Source organism: Triticum urartu, chromosome 3A (genome assembly GCF_056163025.1).
Source record: "Triticum urartu cultivar PI428250 chromosome 3A, HENAU_Tu73, whole genome shotgun sequence".
Lineage (NCBI taxonomy): Eukaryota > Viridiplantae > Streptophyta > Magnoliopsida > Poales > Poaceae > Triticum > Triticum urartu.
In genome coordinates this window covers 194,279,267-194,298,878 of record NC_141875.1, presented here as the reverse complement: position 1 = coordinate 194,298,878, position 19,612 = coordinate 194,279,267, and the positions used below count along the sequence as shown (strand labels likewise).

General features: G+C 48.7%; 2 protein-coding genes and 1 long non-coding RNA gene across 5 annotated transcripts; 2 read left to right on the top strand and 1 right to left on the bottom strand.

Moving 5' to 3' along the window:
* Positions 1-9: 9 nt before the first annotated feature.
* Positions 10-2,896, top strand: LOC125543542 (uncharacterized). Its single transcript, XM_048706916.2, has 2 exons — positions 10-182; positions 2,200-2,896. Exon 2 carries the CDS (start codon positions 2,214-2,216, stop codon positions 2,556-2,558), a length of 345 nt encoding a protein of 114 aa, XP_048562873.1. The 5' UTR covers positions 10-182; positions 2,200-2,213; the 3' UTR covers positions 2,559-2,896.
* Positions 2,897-8,778: 5,882 nt separating this feature from the next.
* On the bottom strand, positions 8,779-11,504 carry LOC125543544 (uncharacterized). Of its 3 annotated transcripts, none has more exons than XR_007298559.1 (4): positions 11,488-11,504; positions 10,424-10,550; positions 10,157-10,341; positions 8,779-9,066 (listed from the first exon to the last, which is right to left on the bottom strand). It is a non-coding gene; the product is annotated as an uncharacterized LOC125543544 (long non-coding RNA). The 3 variants fall into 3 exon arrangements; XR_007298558.2 differs by lacking the exon at positions 11,488-11,504 and adding an exon at positions 10,665-10,866; XR_007298557.1 differs by lacking the exons at positions 10,424-10,550; positions 11,488-11,504 and having other exon boundaries at positions 10,157-10,417.
* A 261-nt stretch (positions 11,505-11,765) lies between these two features.
* Positions 11,766-12,510, top strand: LOC125543543 (late embryogenesis abundant protein Lea5-like). The gene has a single exon (XM_048706917.2). The coding sequence runs from the start codon at positions 11,885-11,887 to the stop codon at positions 12,170-12,172; it is 288 nt and encodes a 95-aa protein (XP_048562874.1). The 5' UTR covers positions 11,766-11,884; the 3' UTR covers positions 12,173-12,510.
* Positions 12,511-19,612: the final 7,102 nt, after the last annotated feature.

Sequence of the window (19,612 nt, the reverse complement as noted above, 5' to 3'; positions counted from 1 at the left end):
TACTAGTCTAATCGCATCGCATCGCGTCCATTCCTCCTCTAACCCTGCAGCCGCCGCCCCGTCCATGTTCTGATCGGCTTCGCCACCCACGTCGCGCCGCGCGCCGCCGCCGCCGCCCTGCGCTGTCCGCTGCATCCCCGGCTCGCCGCGCGGTACGACTCCGGCCCCACGTGCTCTCCGAGGTAGGCCACCTCTCTCATAAAGTCGTAATACAGATATAGTCAGGCTGCACTTCTCGTGAGATCCGTATCGGTTTACCTATGCGTTGATTCACCAGTGGTATTCTGCCATTCCGTGGTAGAGCTCAACTCATTTTGAAACACATCTTCACCAGATGGGTTCGATAATTTGGTTCTGTGGCTGTTAATTTGATATGGCCCGAGAATTAAGTGTCGCTAATTCTTATGTTTAGGTCTGCACGCAGCACGCTTGATCCAGTTTCTGCATACTTAACTGCCATGTTTTTATTTGAAAAATCTTGAGCTGGAATTCATTAGGTGCCATGTGTACTGGTAAACTGAAATGTGTAGAGCCCTATTCGGTACTGATGTTTATTGGAGCCTAGCATTGCTGGGGCATATTAAGGTCTTAGCTTCACTCAGTGACAATCCTTTCCGGCTTCGGGTTACTGGCTCAGTGTAGTGAGTCACTCTGAAAGTCTTTTAGTTCTTTTGGGACAAATCACTCTGTTTCTGCCTCATGAATGCATAAATTTTCCTTCTTAGCCATTAGATATTGCCACTCTAGATAATTTGGCTGAAATCTAAATTTCATGGTGTAATATCCTATTCATTTTGCTGAAGTTGACATGTCTAGTCATCATACCTCAAAAGACAGTGTGATTAAGCTTCCTCTCAATGAACCTGCTAAATTCTGCCTTGGTTTGTTTGGCGCTAAGTATTCTGATATCAATGTTGGCAACTTCATTTAGAGTTTTATGTCTGTCAATTAAGTTACTGCTGCTGCATTATATTAAAAAAAATGCATATCAACTAGAACACTATTCTCATAGCTACATTGTTCAGGCTATGTTTGGCCTATGCCTAAATTAACCGCATCAATTTCTTGCTCATGATGTCACAGTGTCCAAATTAATACCTCTCATAGGCATCTACATGGTTGCCAAACTCTCCATATACTCATGCTCCTTAGGCGACTCCCAGTGAACTTCCTTGCCAACATAGGCCAGAACTTTGACAACCAAAACCATATCCAATATTTTGCCTAGCCAACATTTTTGTATCTCTTGGCTTGGACCAATGTTCAGGCTATCGGTAACTGGTACCATATCAGTTGGGTGCTGAGTAGGGATTAATGGGCGAATAGGCCATTTTTACTGAATTTATCGGTAACCCATTTATCGGGAGGTATAACTAGGGCCATATCTATATATCCTAGGCTATACAGCGACGTGCAATGTACTGAGTGTCTAAATACGCAATCCTAGGCTACATAGCAACAAGGAAAATTGTTGCCTTGATGTTCTAATGATGTTGCAGCCGATCTGGAAGTTTATAAACCTGAACATTGAAAAGTAGGAAGGGAATGGCCTAGTTTTGGGCTAAAAAATGCCTAGTAGTTAATTGGCCCAGCCAATAATTCGGCCTGACAGCTGATAAATCGGCTTGTCAGACAAATTAACTGGACCTACCAGTTAATGGCTCGAATAGCACGTTCTCGTATCTGAGGGGTCCGAATAACAGTTAACTACTCTACAGTTAACTGACCGGTATTTGGAGCAGTGGCTTGGACTCAAACCAAACACACCTAAGGTGCAACTGTGCAAATCAAGATTCTTACCTATTAGCTATTGTGTATGAGCAAAAAGGTTGTGTGAGTTTCCTGGTATAGCTCCTTGTCACAATGGTTCAAACACTGGAGCTAAGTACTAGATTCAGTATCAGGTTATCTACTTAGCAGGCAACTTTACTTGGATTTTGCCCCTGCTATTGATTTCATTCTCTTTCTTTTAAGATCGTCAATTTATCATGCACTGTCGCTCCCTGTCTACACCAGTGGCAAGAATTTGTTTTATGAATTGTTTAGCAATTGCATTAATACTGTATTCCTCAGTGTGTTCTGATATCCTGATTTTTAACATCGACCGCTGATAATTTAAAACTGGTTTATAGATTGGGTAATTGAAATGTATTCACATTGTCAATTGACTAATACGTGCTGCTTGTTACCTTGCTACAGAGAAACCAGTAACAATGGTCGTCCCTCCACCAGACAGGGCCGCTAGGATCGTCGGTTTTCTCAAGCCCTACCTTTTGAGGATGCATTTCTCGAACAAGTATGTAACCGCCCAGGTCATCCATACCCCAACAGCAACCGTCGCGTGTTCTGCAAGCTCGCAGGAGAAGCTGCTGAGACCGAACTTGGAGTCGACCCGCGACGTATCTGCCGCCGCAAAGATTGGGAAGTTGCTGGGGGAGCGCCTGCTGCTCAAGGGGATACCTGCCGTGTCCATCCACATGAAGAGAGAGCAGAAGTACCACGGGAAAGTCAAGGCTGTTATAGATTCTGTCAGAGAATCTGGTGTCAAGCTGTTGTGATGGTGAAAACATAGAGCTCGGCTTAGCATTTGCGCAGTCTTGAGCTGCATTTCTGATTTTTGGACTGATTGCAACTTTTGTGTTCATGAATTTGGCACTGAACGAACGTTTGTCCGGGACTCCAGGTCAATAAAAGGACTCTGTTGTAGGAGCTCGACCTGATAATCTGCAGTAGCACTTTTTATTTGAAACAAATCTGCTGTAGCACTTGATGACTTGAGGATCAACAGCCTGTTATGTTTCTCCTCTCCGAAATGCAACGGAGATTATTGGGCTGGAGATATTCTGGACTTGCTTGCCTGTGATGCTAAATTTGCTATTCAAGACTGTTTGATGGAGCATGGTGTGACTTCTTTTGCGTGTGGATTAATGCGTGATCGCGACTGCCGAGTGTATCTTGCCGTTAAGCTTTCTCAGCTATCCATAGCGTAGCACCATGTGCCTACGAAGATTCTTCTTGATTTTTTCTATTGTCTTGGAGAGCACGTTGATATTTTTCTGGCAAACTGTTTGCTGGCAGTAGTACATGCTAAACCTCAAGATCGTATTGTATTATTTTTAGAAGATACTAGTACTCCCTCTGTAAACTAATATAAAAACATTTAGAACACTAAAGTAGTGATCTAAACACTCTTATATTAGTTTACAGAGGGAGTACCTTTTTGAGGGATTCTTAGTATTGATGATCGGTTCTTTTAGGAGATGCTAATCTTGAAGGTAGTATAATTGCATTTGCGGTGTTCATTGTCATGTCCCTGGCAAGAAACAGTATTAAGAAGATACATGGTGTGTGACTTTGTGTGCATGACTCTTTTTTCCCCCTCCACATCTATATATAGGAGTATACTGCTCCCTCCGTAAAGAAATATAACAGCGTTTAGATTCCTTTACAGAGGAAGTACTATATAGCTAAAATTAAATCAATTTTTCTTTTGCAACATAAAAGAGTTTTATTGCTTACTTAAGCAGGCATACAGTCACGATACAACATGATCATTAGGAAAACATGAGTGTAATTAAGCCATAAACATCTTCTTCTAACACTTGTCGCCTGCTTCGCACATAAATGAGCCGCTTCACTAGCTTCTCTACGTACAAATTTCAGCCTAAAACTCTCAAATTGATAAAGCTCCCCGATCTCTTGAAGAATGCCAGCTATCTCCGAACGATCAAAGGTATCCGACTCCCACAACTTAACAATAGCTTGAGCATCAGTTTCCACCTCAACTTTGCTGAAACCTCTCTCAATAGCCATTCGAACCCCATCTCAAATTGCTTCTGCTTCCATGGACTGTGAGCTAGCTGCAAAATTATACCAAAGGGCTTGTGCACGAAGTAATGCACCCTCCCTATCCCGAATAACCAGCCCAGTCAAACCTTGACAGGAAACATCATCAAAGGATGCATCTACATTAATCTTCATCACGCCTTCATCAGGTGTATTCCATTTTATTTGTTTTGATTGCTTCGGCTTGCTTACTTTTCCAGCACTTGTTGAGTCCATTACCGAGTCTATCACCCATCTTACTGATTGCATTGGGTCCGCTGGACCATGCTCCCGGTGCCAAATAAAGCAAGATGATTCCATCCGACCAGTTTTCTTTTCTACGTTCCGTGCTCGCCATGATCGAAGGTAGGTGACGCCGACACGCTCACCATGATTGAGATGATTGCTCGATGCTGTTATAATAAATAAATAAGAGGTAATAGCACCCCAGATCCATGAACTTGCACGAGATGTGATGATTTAGTCCAAAACTTGCAAAATGTCACTGAGGGCTCCCAGAACTTGACACCCTATGTGATGATTTGGTCCAGAGCGAATCACAGCACGACAAGTGGCAGTCCAGAGCTTGGACTGGTCAGCACTGGCATTTTTGCAATAAACTCCCTGTCGTTCCGTCAATTTACATCTCGGATGGCTCTAGTCTATGATCGGTCAGCCGCACGGCCCCCATTAGAGCTAAGTCCGAGAATTTTTTGCCCCCTGCTGTTGTTGCGTAGGACGATGGTGACGGTTCGGTTCGGTTCGGTTGACAGAGAGATCCTCCATTTCGGCCTGGAATTTAAGTTATAGAATTGGTTTTCCTCCGTCTGTTACTTCTCCAAGTTTGTTGATATTTCAGTTGTGTTATTCAAATTTGAACCGCACATGAAATGGCATATTAGTTTGGTTGTTTCGACGGCATTGGGTGTCTGATTCCAACCTTCATTGTTTGCCTTTTTTTCTTCTTCTTCTGGGTGAACTAGAGGGGGATAGAGAGAGGAAGAGGTAGGTGCATGCTTTGAAGTCTGAACTCACGATGAAGACATGGCAAAAATTTGTGCAGCGTCAGCCTGTCAGGAGTGGTTAGGTGCAGGACTAACAAACCTTGTGCTGCACGCACGTACAGGATGATCGCAATGTCCACACGATATTTTGAAAATAAAAGACCGTTTCTCCCGAGGAACTAAACATTCTTCAGTTCAGGTAGAATGCCCTCCTCTAGCCTGTGCGGAATGACGGCTTATACTCTGATTATTACTCCTGATGCAAACAAGGAGAAGATCTTAGATACAATGGCCGTAGGTCACCGGTCCGAAAATGCAGTACAATGCGGCCGCTGGCACGTGGCCCCATGATCCACATTTCATCTTCCTACTGGATGTTTGTATTTGAGATATTATACCGAGCTAACTTACTTCGGTGTCATTTGCACTAATGCAAAGCTTGCACTACTAGGGAAAAGTCTATACACAGAATTTTAGCAGTAGCGCAGTATAAAATCAAGCGCTGCTGCTACTTAATAGTGCAAGCATCCAGTAGGAGCGCGCGTAAATAAACCACGCTACTGTTATGACTTTAGCAGTAGCGCGTATTAGCGAAAAGCGTTGCTGCTACGTTTGAACTGGGCGCACATGGCTAGCCCAACCTAGCAGTAGCGCGTATAATGGCCCAGCACTACTGCTAATCTCCTTAGCTGCAGCGTGTATTCCAGAACGCGCTGTAGCTAACGTAGCAGTAGCGCCCTTTCTGGAACGCGCTACTGGTACTTCTGACTTAACCACGCGGTTCGTCCTTCCCCACGGCCACTTCATCCCCCAAATCAACTCCACTCTCGCCGCCGCCGTCGCCCCTCGGCCGCCGCCGCTCTCCCCACGCCGCCCCCGACCCCAGATTCAACGCCGCCCGGGACGCCGCCCCCGACCCCGACCTCAACGCCGCCCCGCCCCCCCCCCCCCCCCCGACCTCAACGCCGCCCCGGAGCCCCGACCACGACCTCGACGCCGCCTGCCCCTCCCTCGTCGCAAGCACCCGAGGTGAGCACGCCTGCTCCTCCCTCCCCCTACCTCTGCCTAGGGTTTCTACCTCCATCAAATTAGTTAGGGTTTCTACCACTTTCCACCCCTATAGGTTCATCAAATTAGATGGTAATTAGGGCAGTAGTTCTTAGATACTAATTAGTTAGTAAGAACTAGGTACTAATTAGGTACTAGAATATTTTTATTTATAGTAAGTTTATTTTTAGTAAGAACTAGTTGAATTAATAAAACTAGTTAGTAAGAACTTGTTGCTATTTTTTTAGTTAAAGCAATTTTCCCGCATCGACGTGGACGATGCCTATCCCGCATCCTCGTCGTCGAGTCGGCGGAGGACGACACCTGCTTGACCAGATGGGCCATGTCCGGGACTGGGCTCCGCCGGGGTGGTACTGGGAGGCGCTACCTACCGGGGGGCACAGGTTGGTGAGGAGCCAGCCTGTCGTTGACCCGAACCTTCTTTGGTGGCGGCCGCGTGGGCCAGTGACGGTCCAGAGGCTCGAGGACTCCGCGGAGGTGGTGTGTCACCGTGTCAGTGAGGAGGACGCGCACGTCCGTCGCTACTTGTTTGCGTTGGAGCACAGGTTCTCCAATACCTGGTAGGTTCTCCAGGGATCTCACTGGAGCTATGATCCCGTGATGGTTCCTTCTCTGTGGGTGTCCACCGCCCGCGCCGATACCCGTTGTGTGCTAGGGTTTTAGTTGTACTAGTGATGTTATATGTATGACACTATTCGGGATGTATTAGTGATAATATTCGACGATGTACGGACGCATGAGATGATTTACTTTTGCTTATTGAATGCATGCTAATTTGAGTCTTATAAGATATTTTAAAATGTATATCTTGTGTTGCTCAATATCCAAGTGGCCGGTCATGTTTGCAGGTTACACCTCCGAGTGGCCTATGTTTTGCTGGAGTGTTGATTCATTTCCGTTCCGGCAAATTTCAGGCGCTCGATATATCCTATTTTAGCAAAGGTCATGCCGGATTTTTCCGTGAATTTTGGCATGACTTTTGCCAAAATATGTAGGAAATATCGAGTGCCCCGGATTTGTGTGTTGAGTATCCTGGTAGTTGTCTTTTATCGATTTTCAATTAATGTTTTAACTATGAACATAGGAAATGTCTGACGACAAAAAGGATTTCGGTATTTGCAAATACTGCGAAGACGAGCGCGGCCTGTGCGACGGAATCTTCCTAGATGATGATAGGCGCTTCAGCATCAAGCTGGACGAGAACTTCGAAGTGGATACAGTAAGTCACAACGACAAGTCTTTTTTCGTAATTAAGCATGACATCTGATTCATTTGCTTCAACTTATATTTTTTTTACTATTCTACTAGCGTATCCCCTGCCATGCAAGAGTTTTTGTATTGGATAAGATAGGTTTCAGTCATACTATGGAGGTAAAGAAAGTTTATTTGAAGACCGAGCATGGTTATATTTTCCACGTAAAATTATACAATTCAGACGACTACACCTATTTTGGATGCAAAACATGGCGAGCACTATGCAAGACTTATGCATTTGAGCCTGATATGGTTATCACCTTTGATATTCGTCCGGAAGATGATATTGAAGGTAATACCGACATCTGGGTCGATGTGCAGACGCCTCCAGTTACACCAAAATGTAAGTTTCTCAACCATATTTATGTCTTTGATATTGTTTATTCAAAAATAGTTGACAACTAATTTGTATTATCAGCTTATTTCGGTGCAAGCAAACATATCCAACGCTTGGTAGACAGGACCTACTACTGTCCCGGGGCTGAACTAAACTGCGAGGAGCTAAGTCATTATGTTTCATGGCTTGAGGATCTTGATACCGTCAAGACAAATTTTCTTCCTGGACTTAGAAATCTTAGTACTGAAAACGTGCGACCAATAGTGTTCGTCATGAACTACGGTCACATCTATTTAGGAAGGATGGTAAGATTTTTACTATTTGTCCTCAGTGCATCTTTTCCATACATTATTTATGAAGCTAAACTTCATTGCTAAGTATGTGACCATACGATGTTCTTCAACAGGGACTCCCGATGAATGTTGTGCCTTATGGGATCGAGACTAAAGGTACCATGAGTATTATTAGCTTACGGCCAAGATATCCTACATGTTACTTTAGTGCATTCAAGATCAGCGATGAATGCTTAATAGTGCAAGACTGGACCAGATATGTGATGGGGGAGCGCAGACAAGTACTAGGGGGCAGCAAACAGATGTGCTACCCAAAATTAGGAGACGGGTTCATCTGCATGCTCCAACTTGATCAAGGAGGAGAGCTACACATGTTTTATGTTGTTTTACCTAAGAGAGAGCAGCAAGAGTGATTAGCTAGAAATGAGTTTGAGGATAATGATGTGCTACACTATTACTATGATGATAAAATAGCTAGTGTTGGTGGTAATGACTGATGATTATTATTAGCTAGTGTTAGTGGTGATTAAATAAATATTGTTGATGCTAATGATTATGATGATGATTAAATAGCTTGTGCTGGCGGATTAGATTCAAGTGGAGGCAACATGTGGTGCACATCGAAAGTACTACTAGTCCAAACTAGATCAAGTTTAGATTAGTAGTATACTTTTGACATGCACCACATACTGCCTCCACGTGAACCTAATCCACCTTCATTTGACACACTGTTATGGACATAATAATGTAAACCTCATAACTGGTATTGTACCAATATTTGTACGATAACGCATAAATACACTAAAAATAAAAAAATAAAAAAACAATACTAGTAGCGATGGAAAGAAAACACGCTGTCAGTAGTTACATTAGCAGCAGTGTGGGAGTGAACAAGCGCTGCAGCTATTTGTCCTAGCAGTAGTGCGTGCGGCACGCGTTACTGCTAAGCAATAGCTGTAGCGCCTTATTAGTAGCGCGCGCCTACCCGCGCTATTAGTGAGCACAAAACGAGCGCTACTGCTAGGGTTTTCCCTAGTAGTGTTGGTGCTGGAATTATTTGGAAGAAAACAAATTACAGTAAAGAGTTATTTACTGCCCATTTCGCATATCTAATTTTTCATCGCATCTGAGTGCTCAAGTATTGCTCAACTCCAGGATAGCAGTAACTACTCTAGCCAGCAGCAAAAAGGAGCTTGAGTTTACACACTCAAGTGACTGCTATCTCAAATGATTATTCTGACGTGCACAATCAGCCCATACAAGAATGCTGCTTCCAGTACTCTACCTGCAGTAGATAATCAAACTGTAAGATAGCCATGCAAAATATTTATAAACAATAATTCTGTGTTTTTAATCTTCTTACTACATGTGTCTGCAAATACTAGTAAATTGTCCATACTTATGATGCAAGTAAGCAACAGAGTAAATGATCTGCAAGAGAGGCAACCTCTATCTCTTTCTCGTAGTCTGCGGGCCGGTAGGCCCGCCAACTAACTCTTCAAATGAAGCCCTTTATCTTGATAATGAAAAAGAGAATGATGATGATGGCTACCATTCAAATAAAGCAAGCAAACCATTTGCCTGACAACTTTCACTTCACAAACTAGATTATGAAGCTGAATGTCTGTCAAAATGCATCGAGTCAAGCAAGTGAAGAAACAGGACAGAAGACACTGTAATGACACCATTAAGACATTAATCAAAAGAAAACCTGAATTCTGAAGCAAAGGTACTTTAACAGTTGAGCACCAAGTACTGATATCTTTCAAGGAAAAACATCAGACAGGTACAAAGGAGACTAGAACTATGTATAAGAATTAAGAAGCAAATTATTTGGTATATGTGGTTTTGCAAAAGTGATAGAAATCTAGTATGGTTTTCTTGGATTATGGGTACACCTTCCTTCTTCTGAGAGTTTTTGTTTGTGTGTGGGATTTTTCTGATGTTACCATCATGTATTTCAGTGCATAAGCAACACCCAACTTTGTAAAATGCAGTCTGCCAAATTTTTGTTTGTAAATCCATTGGTCCAATAAGTTAAATACCCCTTGTATAAAAGGTTAAGTTCGACTACTTCACAAAAATAAGCTAAATAGTGGGATTGATCATCCAACAGACAGGCAATTGATTGGTGAACAAAAACTTAAGAAAGGACTAAACGGAAGATACTTTACAGACTAAACATAATGAACTAAATGTGTGGAGCATCATCGCAACTTTCAGACCAATTATATACCTACTAAAATTTGAAGAGAAATATTCCTAGTTTTGACAAGTAAGAATTAGCATATCACACAACTGCAAAATATTCAAAGCTAGCAGTTCATAAAGGTAGCTATCACTGAACAGACATAAAAAAAGGATGCAGAGCTTACACCCTTCATCAAGCAGATGAGGATCCAGAGCATGGCGGCGCAGATGATGGGCTCGCAGTTCCCTTTGGTGCCGATGGTGAAGGTGAAGGGGTTGAACAACCAGGCGACAACGCACCAGATCCGCGTCCTCGCCGGGACCCCCCGCAGCTCGAGAATGGCATCGATGAACACCCCGACGAGCAAATCTGCACCGCAAAAGCATCAACACCGCAAGAACTCGACAGAGACTGTAGTACTGTATTGTGTGGACGAGCGGGGGCGGGGCACCTGCGGTGGAGAAGATGAGCACTAACCAGTGCGGGTTAAATCGACGGAATGGCAGGGGTTTATTGCAAAAATGCCAGTGCTAACCGGTCCAAGCTCTGGACTGCCACTTGTCGCGCTGTGATTTGCTCTGGACCAAATCACCACATAGGGTGTCAAGTTTTGGAACTCTTGGTGAAATTTTGCAAGTTTTAAACTAAATCATCACATTTTGTGCAAGTTCATGGATCTGGGATGCTATTACCTCAATAAATAAATAAACTCATCCGCATCTACTTCCTCTGTTTTCTAATGCATCCGCATCTCGTCCCTGCCCTTTCTTTTCGCCGCTAACTGGCCAAACTACGAGGTGCATGTAGGCGTCACGAGAGAATCTCCTTTCCGCTGCTACAAAATGGCCAAACCACGGGATGCATCCATGTAGGTTCCAGCCGCGCCGCGTGCGCGCGGTGCGCCGACGACCGACCGAGACGCCGACCGCGTCAAGTCTCCTCATCATCAGGGGGCCCTGTGCCCTTTGCTTTGGGGTGTTGATGCCCGTCGGCGCGCGACCCGGTCGGCCCGGGAGCCGCTATACCTAGCGAGCGACGGCCGCACGCCGGGCCGGGTACGACCCGTCCAGATGCGGCTCACTCGCTCCCTCGCGCTGCCGACCGCGCCCCCCGCCTCCACCAGACGCCGCCTCCTCGGCTCACGACGAGCCTGGGTCCCTGGTCCACGCTTGCTCGCTCGCTCGCCAAAAGATCTCCACGACCCCTCAAAAAAAAAAATCTCCTCCACGTCCCAGGAGGCGACACGTAGACCCCTTCCATGTGCCCCCACCCAAATACTCAAAGCGAGGCAAGAGAGGATAATGTTTTTGTTTTCGCATCGTGTTCTACTGCCCCGAATACGTGGATAACCGTTACTAGTGCAACGTGTAACCGACGCACCCTGAAAAATTAATTTTACTGCACACCAAACCGAGAAGAGCAAAGGCAACTTCGCCGTTCACAACGAAAAGAGAAAAACGAAACAAGCACGACTTGCTTGCTCCTCTCATCTCAAAAGTCCAAATTGTCACTAACCTTTTTATTAAGCGCGCGTCGGCGTCAGTGTCACCAAGCCCATGTCGACCCGGCAATGCACGCTATCATCAGCTCGAGATGAGTAAACAAAAATATCAGGTCGACCACGTAGGAAGGACGGAAGCGACGAACCCGCGGCGCCATTTCCTGCGACACCACGTGCCGGTTCGCCGCGCTGAGTGACGGCTCCCAAAAGCCACCGAATCTTTGACAAAACCCGCGCCGTTCCGCCCTTTTTACCCCGCCTACCTCTCCCCGTCTCTCTTTATATACGGGCCCTGGCCTCTCTCGTTCCCCCACACCACCAAAGCCCACCAAGCCTCAAACGCCCAAGTTGGAGCAGTAGCAAAGAGCCGGAGCCCTCCAGCCGTCCGATCGTCCGACACAGACAGATCCGATGGCCCTCGCTCTCTCCGGCTCCGCTGCTGCCCGCGCGCTCGCCCAGCGGCTGGCCCCGGCCACCGCCAGGGGCTACGCGGCGGCGGCCTCCTCCGGGGCGATGAGGCGCGGCGCTGCGGCGGCCGCGGACGGGAAGGCGGCCAGGGAGGCCGAGAAGGCCGTGGCCGACGCCTCGTGGGTGCCTGACCCCGTCACCGGCCACTACCGTCCCGCCAACCGTGCCGCCGGCGCCGACCCCGCTGACCTCCGCGCCGCGCACCTCGGACAGACCTACGCACGGGCTTGAAGCACCGCTCGACGACCCTCCTGGTCTCGCCGTGGAAGGAAAACTGTTATGCTACGTAACGAGGGAAGGCATTCCGGGGCTCGTTCGCGGAGCGCCGCGCGCGGCTGCGCGGCTTCACCACGCATCTCATCATCATCGATCCTATACTAAGGGGGAGATGCGGCCTGGATGTTCGGCTGTTTCCCATTGTGTGTGTGCGTGTCTGCGTTCGTCTGCCGTGCTATAGTGTTGGTGTGCTCAGATCAGATGTACTGTATTTCTCGTAGAGCAGGGCTTGTACCTTTTACTTTTACAGCTAAGTATTAATAACGAAAGAATCCAGCGTTTTCTTTTTCTAATGAATCTAAGAGCATCTCCAGACGTTCAGTCCTCCAGGCGCTTGAAATAGCGTTGCCTGAGCCGTTCGAAAACTAAACTCGGCCGAAATTCGACCAAACTAGGCGATTTTCATTGATATTTATACAAAAAACTGAAAACATAAATTAAAAACAACTAAATATTACTACTATTAAAAACAACTAAATACTAAAGCCGTCATCGTCCACCTTTTACATACCGAGCAGCCTGTAAAACTTGGTGTAGTCGCCGACATCGACGTTGCCGCCCTGCATGTGGCCGCCGTCCCTGTTGCACCCTTGATCAGGTCGCGATGCATGGGGGGTTGGATGGACCGGGCATCTCCTCATCACTGTTGTCAAGGACGACGACGCCACTCTCCTCACGTCCACGACGTTGAGCGGCGATCTCCTCGAGGGCACGACGCTAGTGCGCCATCTCCTCGCGAACGTAGTCCTCCCGCGCCCATTTGAGGGCGGCCATGGCCTCGTGCTCCTTCACGGGGAGAAGCCTTGGCTCGGTCTTTGGCCAGACGAGGCGGGAAGAGGGAGAAGAGGGGCCATAGCCGCCCTCGTTGATGATGAGGGCGCCACCGCGGGTGCGGCGCCTGAGCGGGGTCTCGTATGGCTCCGACTTGACGGGGCGGAGCGCCCGCGATCCGAAGGAGAGGGGGCCCGACGATGAGGAGGTTGCCATCTCCATCCGACGCGACGTCTAGGAGCTGCCGCGGCGACGAGAGAAGGAGGGGGGCACCGCGTACTCCAGGCGCGGCGTGTTGTCGGTCTCTATGTACTCAAGGGCGGCGTCGAGGGTGCGGCCGGGGACACCCCATCATTGGCGCCGCCCCTCGAAGTTGAGGCGTCTGTAGGGCTCGACGCCGTTGGTGGAGGCGAGCTGCTCCTCGTGGCGCCGGTCGAAGTACGCCATCCACGACGCGTTGCTGTCAGGGACGTACCTCGGCTGGTTCTGTGCCTGCTCCCGCAGCAAGGACCGGATGCGCGTGGGCGCGCCGAGCAGCTCCGGTGGGCGCTGGAGGCACCGGGATGCCGCCGGCGATGAGCCTCCAGGTGCCCGACACCCGCATGTCCGGCGGCGCCGGGTAGTCAGCCACGTGAGGAGGCGTGCCTCATCCTCTTGCAGGTGGCGGCGGCCGAAGCCGTTGGCCGCCGCACCATCGCCTGGAGAGAGGAGAGACGAGTGTTGGCGATGAGAGGTCGAGAGGGGAAGATGGTTCTGTGGTGATGGAGGTGTGCGCTCACCGGCGAGGGAGGGCGGCTTTTATAGCCGTGCGTGGGCGGTAAGACGACGGCCGCCGTGTGTACGTGTGGGGAAGTGGACGAGCCGCGCGTCGCCGCGCCTTCATGTGTCGCCCATGAGGCATCAATGGAAGGTTGACTGACGCGGCAGAGCGGCAGTCTTGGCATTGATTCTTCGCGGAAAACCGAGACGACGAGGACGACGAACGCACCCGGCCGCTAACTCGGCAGGCCTGCCAGGCTTTCGCGCCAAAATTGTTTCCCCCGACGCTCCCATGCGGCCCCATCGCGTCGGGTTCGTCCTGGGTCCGCCGGCGACAAATTCGGCCTAACCGACGAAAACTGGGCTTCTGGGGTGCGATTGGGTCGATTTTTCGACGTCGGCGATAAAAAAAGTCTTGAGGAGGCTTGTTGGGGGTGCGGTTGAAGATACTCTAATAATATTGTTTGACGTTGTAGATGTTGATATTTTTTATCAAAGTAGAGATACTTTGATTTCGGACAAAACATACATACACTAAAAAAGGCAACCTATATGCACTAAAAATGACCGAACGGGCTATGCATTACTGCTACTAGGTGATACCGTACTATACATTACTGCTACTAGGTGATACCTCGCGCGTTACTGTCAGAATCGCTAAAAATGAGCTAATGTTTAAAAATGTATATGAGTTTTTATGAAAACATAGTATATGTTGATGAGAAAGCATTTTGTTTGAAAAAAATATATTCTTTAGAGTAATCTAGGAAAACTTGGTGAAAACCTAAAACATATGTGCACATGATTTCTTTTATTATTTTTCTTTACTTAACAATATATCATCTAGGTGTATGAGACAAAAACTCCGTTAAATAGAGACAACTGAATGCTTGGTGTTAGGGCATATTTCTCCACCAGTGGTTTTGGTGATTGATGATAATACTTTTGCGGATTAATTGTGTGCATTGAACATTTTAAATAATCTATCATATGGCACAAAGACGATTTGAACCCCTTTGGATATTTATGAATACCGTGTTTTTCTTGCATTTCATTTTCGGTGGACTTGAGTCGTAGGATCACTGTACTATTTCCGCTTCAGAAAGGTTTGGGTGGAATCAACACATACACAGTCCTCTTCACCCTACTTCCTTTCCTTGCAACTGAGCGTATCCTTCCACCTTGCTTGGGCTTTTCAGAATAGCTTAAGCGGTAGTACCGCTCCAGTGGTACTACCGCGGTTTAGTACGATTACTACTTCCGCATGTCTTCTGCATTCTGTAAACGAGCGGAAGTAGAGCAGCAGTTCAGCGCAGTAGTACCGCCCTTGCGGTACTACGCCCTAACTGCAACTCCACTACCGTTGGTTTACTAGGTTTGTAGTGGCTAAGCGGAAGTATCACGTTGCGGAACTACCGCTGGAAGTACCGTTTTGTGTGTTCTGGAATACCCAGTCCCCTCCGCGGAAGTAGCATGACAGTTGGTTGCAGTAGTACCGCCCAGGGTGACACTACCGCCCTGCCCTCCTCTACTACCGCGGGTTCCTGCAGCTGTTCAACATCACGCGGTAGTACCGCTGGTGGGAGCGGTCGTACCGCTTTGACGGCACTACCGCCTCCTTGACTGGTTCAGTTTGAACTACGTGGCCGGAACTTCCGTGCGAACGGAAGTACCGCTCGCCCGAGCGGTATTACCGCTTGTGCACGGGCAGAGGGTGTATAACAGTTGGATTTATGCCCTCACTATATAAGGGAGTCATCTTCTACAAGTTGACTTACCTCTTCCTTCCCAAGCTCCATTATTGCTCACAAGCTCATTCTTGCCCGATCTCTCTCCCTAGCCAATCAAACTTGTTGATTCTTTAGGGATTGGTTGGGAGCCTCCAATTAGGTTGTGGAGAGAGCCCCAACCTTGTTTGTAAAGGTCCAGTCAGCGCCTTCAAGGGCACCATTAGTGGAATCACGGTATCTCGCATTATGTGAGGGCGTGAGGAGAATACGGTGACCCTAGTGGCTTCTTGGGGAGCATTGTGCCTCCACACCACTTCAACGGAGATGTACTTCCTCTTAAAGAGAAGGAACTTCGGTAACACATCCTCGTCTCCCCCGACTCCACTTGTGGTTATCTCTTTCCTTTACTTTGTCACTGGGGCGCATCGGTCCTAAACAAACGATTTTTAACCCCTTTTCGCGACAGCATATGAAACCGTCTCCAAGTGAGTGTGGGCAATAGGGGGGTCCTTCCCACACGATCCAGAAACAGTCGGGGACAGGGAGCCTTGATGCATACAGTTGTCCCTTTATAACCATTTCCGATATCTCGAATATTCCAAACGCTTCATCCTTGCCACTCGTTTGTGCTCGCATTGCCATCATAGTCGGAGTTTTGTGGTTTTGCCTAAAACCAGGCAGATTCCAGGCATGGCAGTTTTCTAGGCAGATTCTAGGCACGGGAGATTTATGATGTCTGGCACATCACAAACAATTCATGATTATAAACCGTGTACGATAGGTAGACAATCATACACATTTAGTTTTCTCGCACCGTATGTGATAGTGTCTGACATCACGCACGCTTTGCAAACGGCAACTGTGTGCATGCTTGCACACGTTCCCTCTTCGTGAACCGTGTCGGATTATGGTGTATATCGCAAACGTTTGTGTTTTACCAATCGTGTGTGTCGTAATGACCTGCATGTGACGCCCCCGATTTGACCGTACACTAATCATACACGCAAACGTGTACGATCAAGATCAGGGACTCACGGGAAGATATCACAACACAACTCTACAAATAAAATAAGTCATACAAGCATCATATTACAAGCCAGGGGCCTCGAGGGCTCGAATACAAGAGCTCGATCATAGACGAGTCAGCGGAAGCAACAATATCTGAGTACAGACATAAGTTAAACAAGTTTGCCTTAAGAAGGCTAGCACAAACGGGGATACAGATCGAAAGAGGCGCAGACCTCCTGCCTGGGATCCTCCTAACTACTCCTGGTCGTCGTCAGCGGGCATCACGTAGTAGTAGGCACCTCCGGTGTAGTAGGAGTCATCGTCGACGGTGGCGTCTGGCTCCTGGGCTCCAACATCTGGTTGCGACAACCAGGTAGAAGGGATAGGGGGAAAAGAGGGAGAAAGCAACCGTGAGTACTCATCCAAAGTACTCGCAAGCAAGGAGCTACACTACATATGTATGCATTGGTATCAACGGGAATAAGGCTATCATATGTGGACTGAACTGCAGAATGCCGGAATAAGAGGGGGATAGCTAGTCCTTTCGAAGACTACGCTTCTGGCAGCCTCCGTCTTGCAGCGTGTAGAAGAGAGTAGACTGAAGACCTCCAAGTAGCATCGCATAGCATAACCCTAACCGATGATCCTCCCCTCGCCGCCCTGTGAGAGAGCGATCACCGGTTGTATCTGGCACTTGGAAGGGTGTGTTTTATTAAGTATCCGGTTCTAGTTGTCATAAGGTCAAGGTACAACTCCAAACCGTCCTGTTACCGAAGATCACGGCTATTCGAATAGATTAACTTCCCTGCAGGGGTGCACCACATACCCCAACACGCTCGATCCCATTTGGCCGGACACACTTTCCTGGGTCATGCCCGGCCTCGGAAGATCAACACGTTGCAGCCCCACCTAGACCAACAGAGAGGTCAGCACGCCGGTCTAAACCTAAGCGCCCAGGGGTCTGGGCCCATCGCCCTTAGCACACCTGCACGTTGCGAATGCGGCCGAAAGCAGACCTAGCCTAGTGGCCTTCCAGTCCAATCCGGCGCGCGCCACTCAGTCGCTGACGTCACGAAGGCTTCGGCTGATACCACGACGCCGGGATACCCATAACTACTCCCGCGTAGATGGTTAGTGCGTATAGACCAAATGGCCAGACTCAGATCAAATACCCAGATCTCGTTAAGCGTGTTAAGTATCCGCGGACGCCGACCAGGGCCAGGCCCACCTCTCTCCTAGGTGGTCGGAACCTGCCCTGCCGCTCCGCCTCAAAACTCCACTCGCGGGTGCTCCTCAAGCCGACCCGTCTTTAGTCACCACATGCATCATGTATAAAGTATATAGAATATACCCGTGATCAACTCCCGAGTGATCACGGCCCGATAGTATAGCATGGCAGACGGACAAGGATGTAGGGCCACTGATGATAAACTAGCATCCTATACTAAGCATTAGGATTGCAGGTAAAGGTAACAACAGTAGTAGCAAGGACAGGCTATGCATCAGTATAGGATTAATGGGAAGCAGTAACATGCTACACTACTCTAATGCAAGCAGTATAGAGAAGAGTAGGCGATATCTGGTGATCAAAAGGGGGGGCTTGCCTGGTTGCTCTGGCAAGAGAGAGGGGTCGTCAACTCCGTAGTCGTACTGGGTAGCAGCGGCGTCGGTCTCGGTGTCTAGCGAGAGAAGAGGGGGAAGAAACAATAAATATTTAAGCAAACAGATGCATAGCGATGTATGACATGACAAGTATCGGTGCTAGGGGTGCCCTATCGCGGTATGAGGTGATACCGGTGAAGGGGGGAAACATCCGGGAAAGTATCCCCGGTGTTTCGCGTTTTCGGACAGATGAAAAAGAGGGGGAAAGTTGCGTGTTCGCTATGCTAGGGATGCGTGGCGGATAAACGGGCTGCGTATTCAAATTCGTCTCGTCGTTCTGAGCAACTTTCATGTACAAAGTTTTTTCATCTGAGCTACGGTTTATTTTATATTAATTTTAAAAGACTTAATTCATTTTTAGGATTTATTTAATTATTTAAATTCAACATTATCCGGAACAGTAAAGGATGACATCAGCATGACATCATGCTGATGTCAGCAGTCAACTGTGCAGTTGACTGGGTCAACTATGTGTGGGTCCCGCATGTCATTGATTGATTAGGCTAATCAGGGGTTAATTAAGTTAACTAGTAATTAGGTTAACCTAATCAAGATTAATTATTTTAATTTAATTAATTCTTTAATTAATTTAGTAATTATTATTTATCTAATTATTTTTATTATTATTTTTTTTAATTCCTTTTTTTTCAATTAAAACATTCTGGGCCTGGGGCTCATCTGTCATAGGCCCGGGGCCTTAGCGGGCGCAGGCTACCGGCTAGCGGGCGTGGGGCGTTGCGGGCGCTCGACCCAGGAGAGGGCCGAGCGGGCGCTGAGGGGCGCCGGCGCCGGGGATGGCAGCGGCGAGGCCACGACGAGGCGGCGCCGGGGCCGGCCTAGCGCGAGCGCGGTCGGGCGGAGCCGGTGCGGCCAGGGCAGGAAGCGGGCGAGGGAGTGGGGCGATGCGAGGGCCGACGGGTGCGGCAAGGCGCCGTGGGGGGGGGGAGACCGGTGGCCAGGGACGGCCAGAGTGGCGGGGCTGCAAGGGCGGGGCGAGCGGGGGCGCACAGCAGCAGAAGCCAGGGGCGGCGGCGAGCGGGGAAAGGCTGAAGGCGGCGGCACGGGGAGCAGCGAGCAACGCCGGGCACGGCCAGGATGCGGCCGGCAAGCGCAACGCGCGGGGAGGCGAGGCCATGGCCTGAGCGGGACGGCGCGGGGCGCGGCTGTGCTAGCAGGGAGGCGCGGGCGCGCGTCTGGGCGCAGGGCGACGTCGGCCGCGGTGCAGGCGCGGCGAGCACGGACGCGCGCGTGCGGGCGTCTGGATAGGGAGATAGGAGAGGGCTCACGTGGGGGACGTAGGGCACGGGCAGCGGGGGGGCGAGGTGGAGGTCGGGGACGTCGCAGTGGAGAGGCGGCAGGCCGGTGGGGAAGGGCGCCGGCGAGGTCCAGGCGGGGAAGGGGGGCGACGGCGTTCGGCGGCGATGAGGGCGAGGCGGCGGCGTCGAGCCCGATCCGATCTGGATCG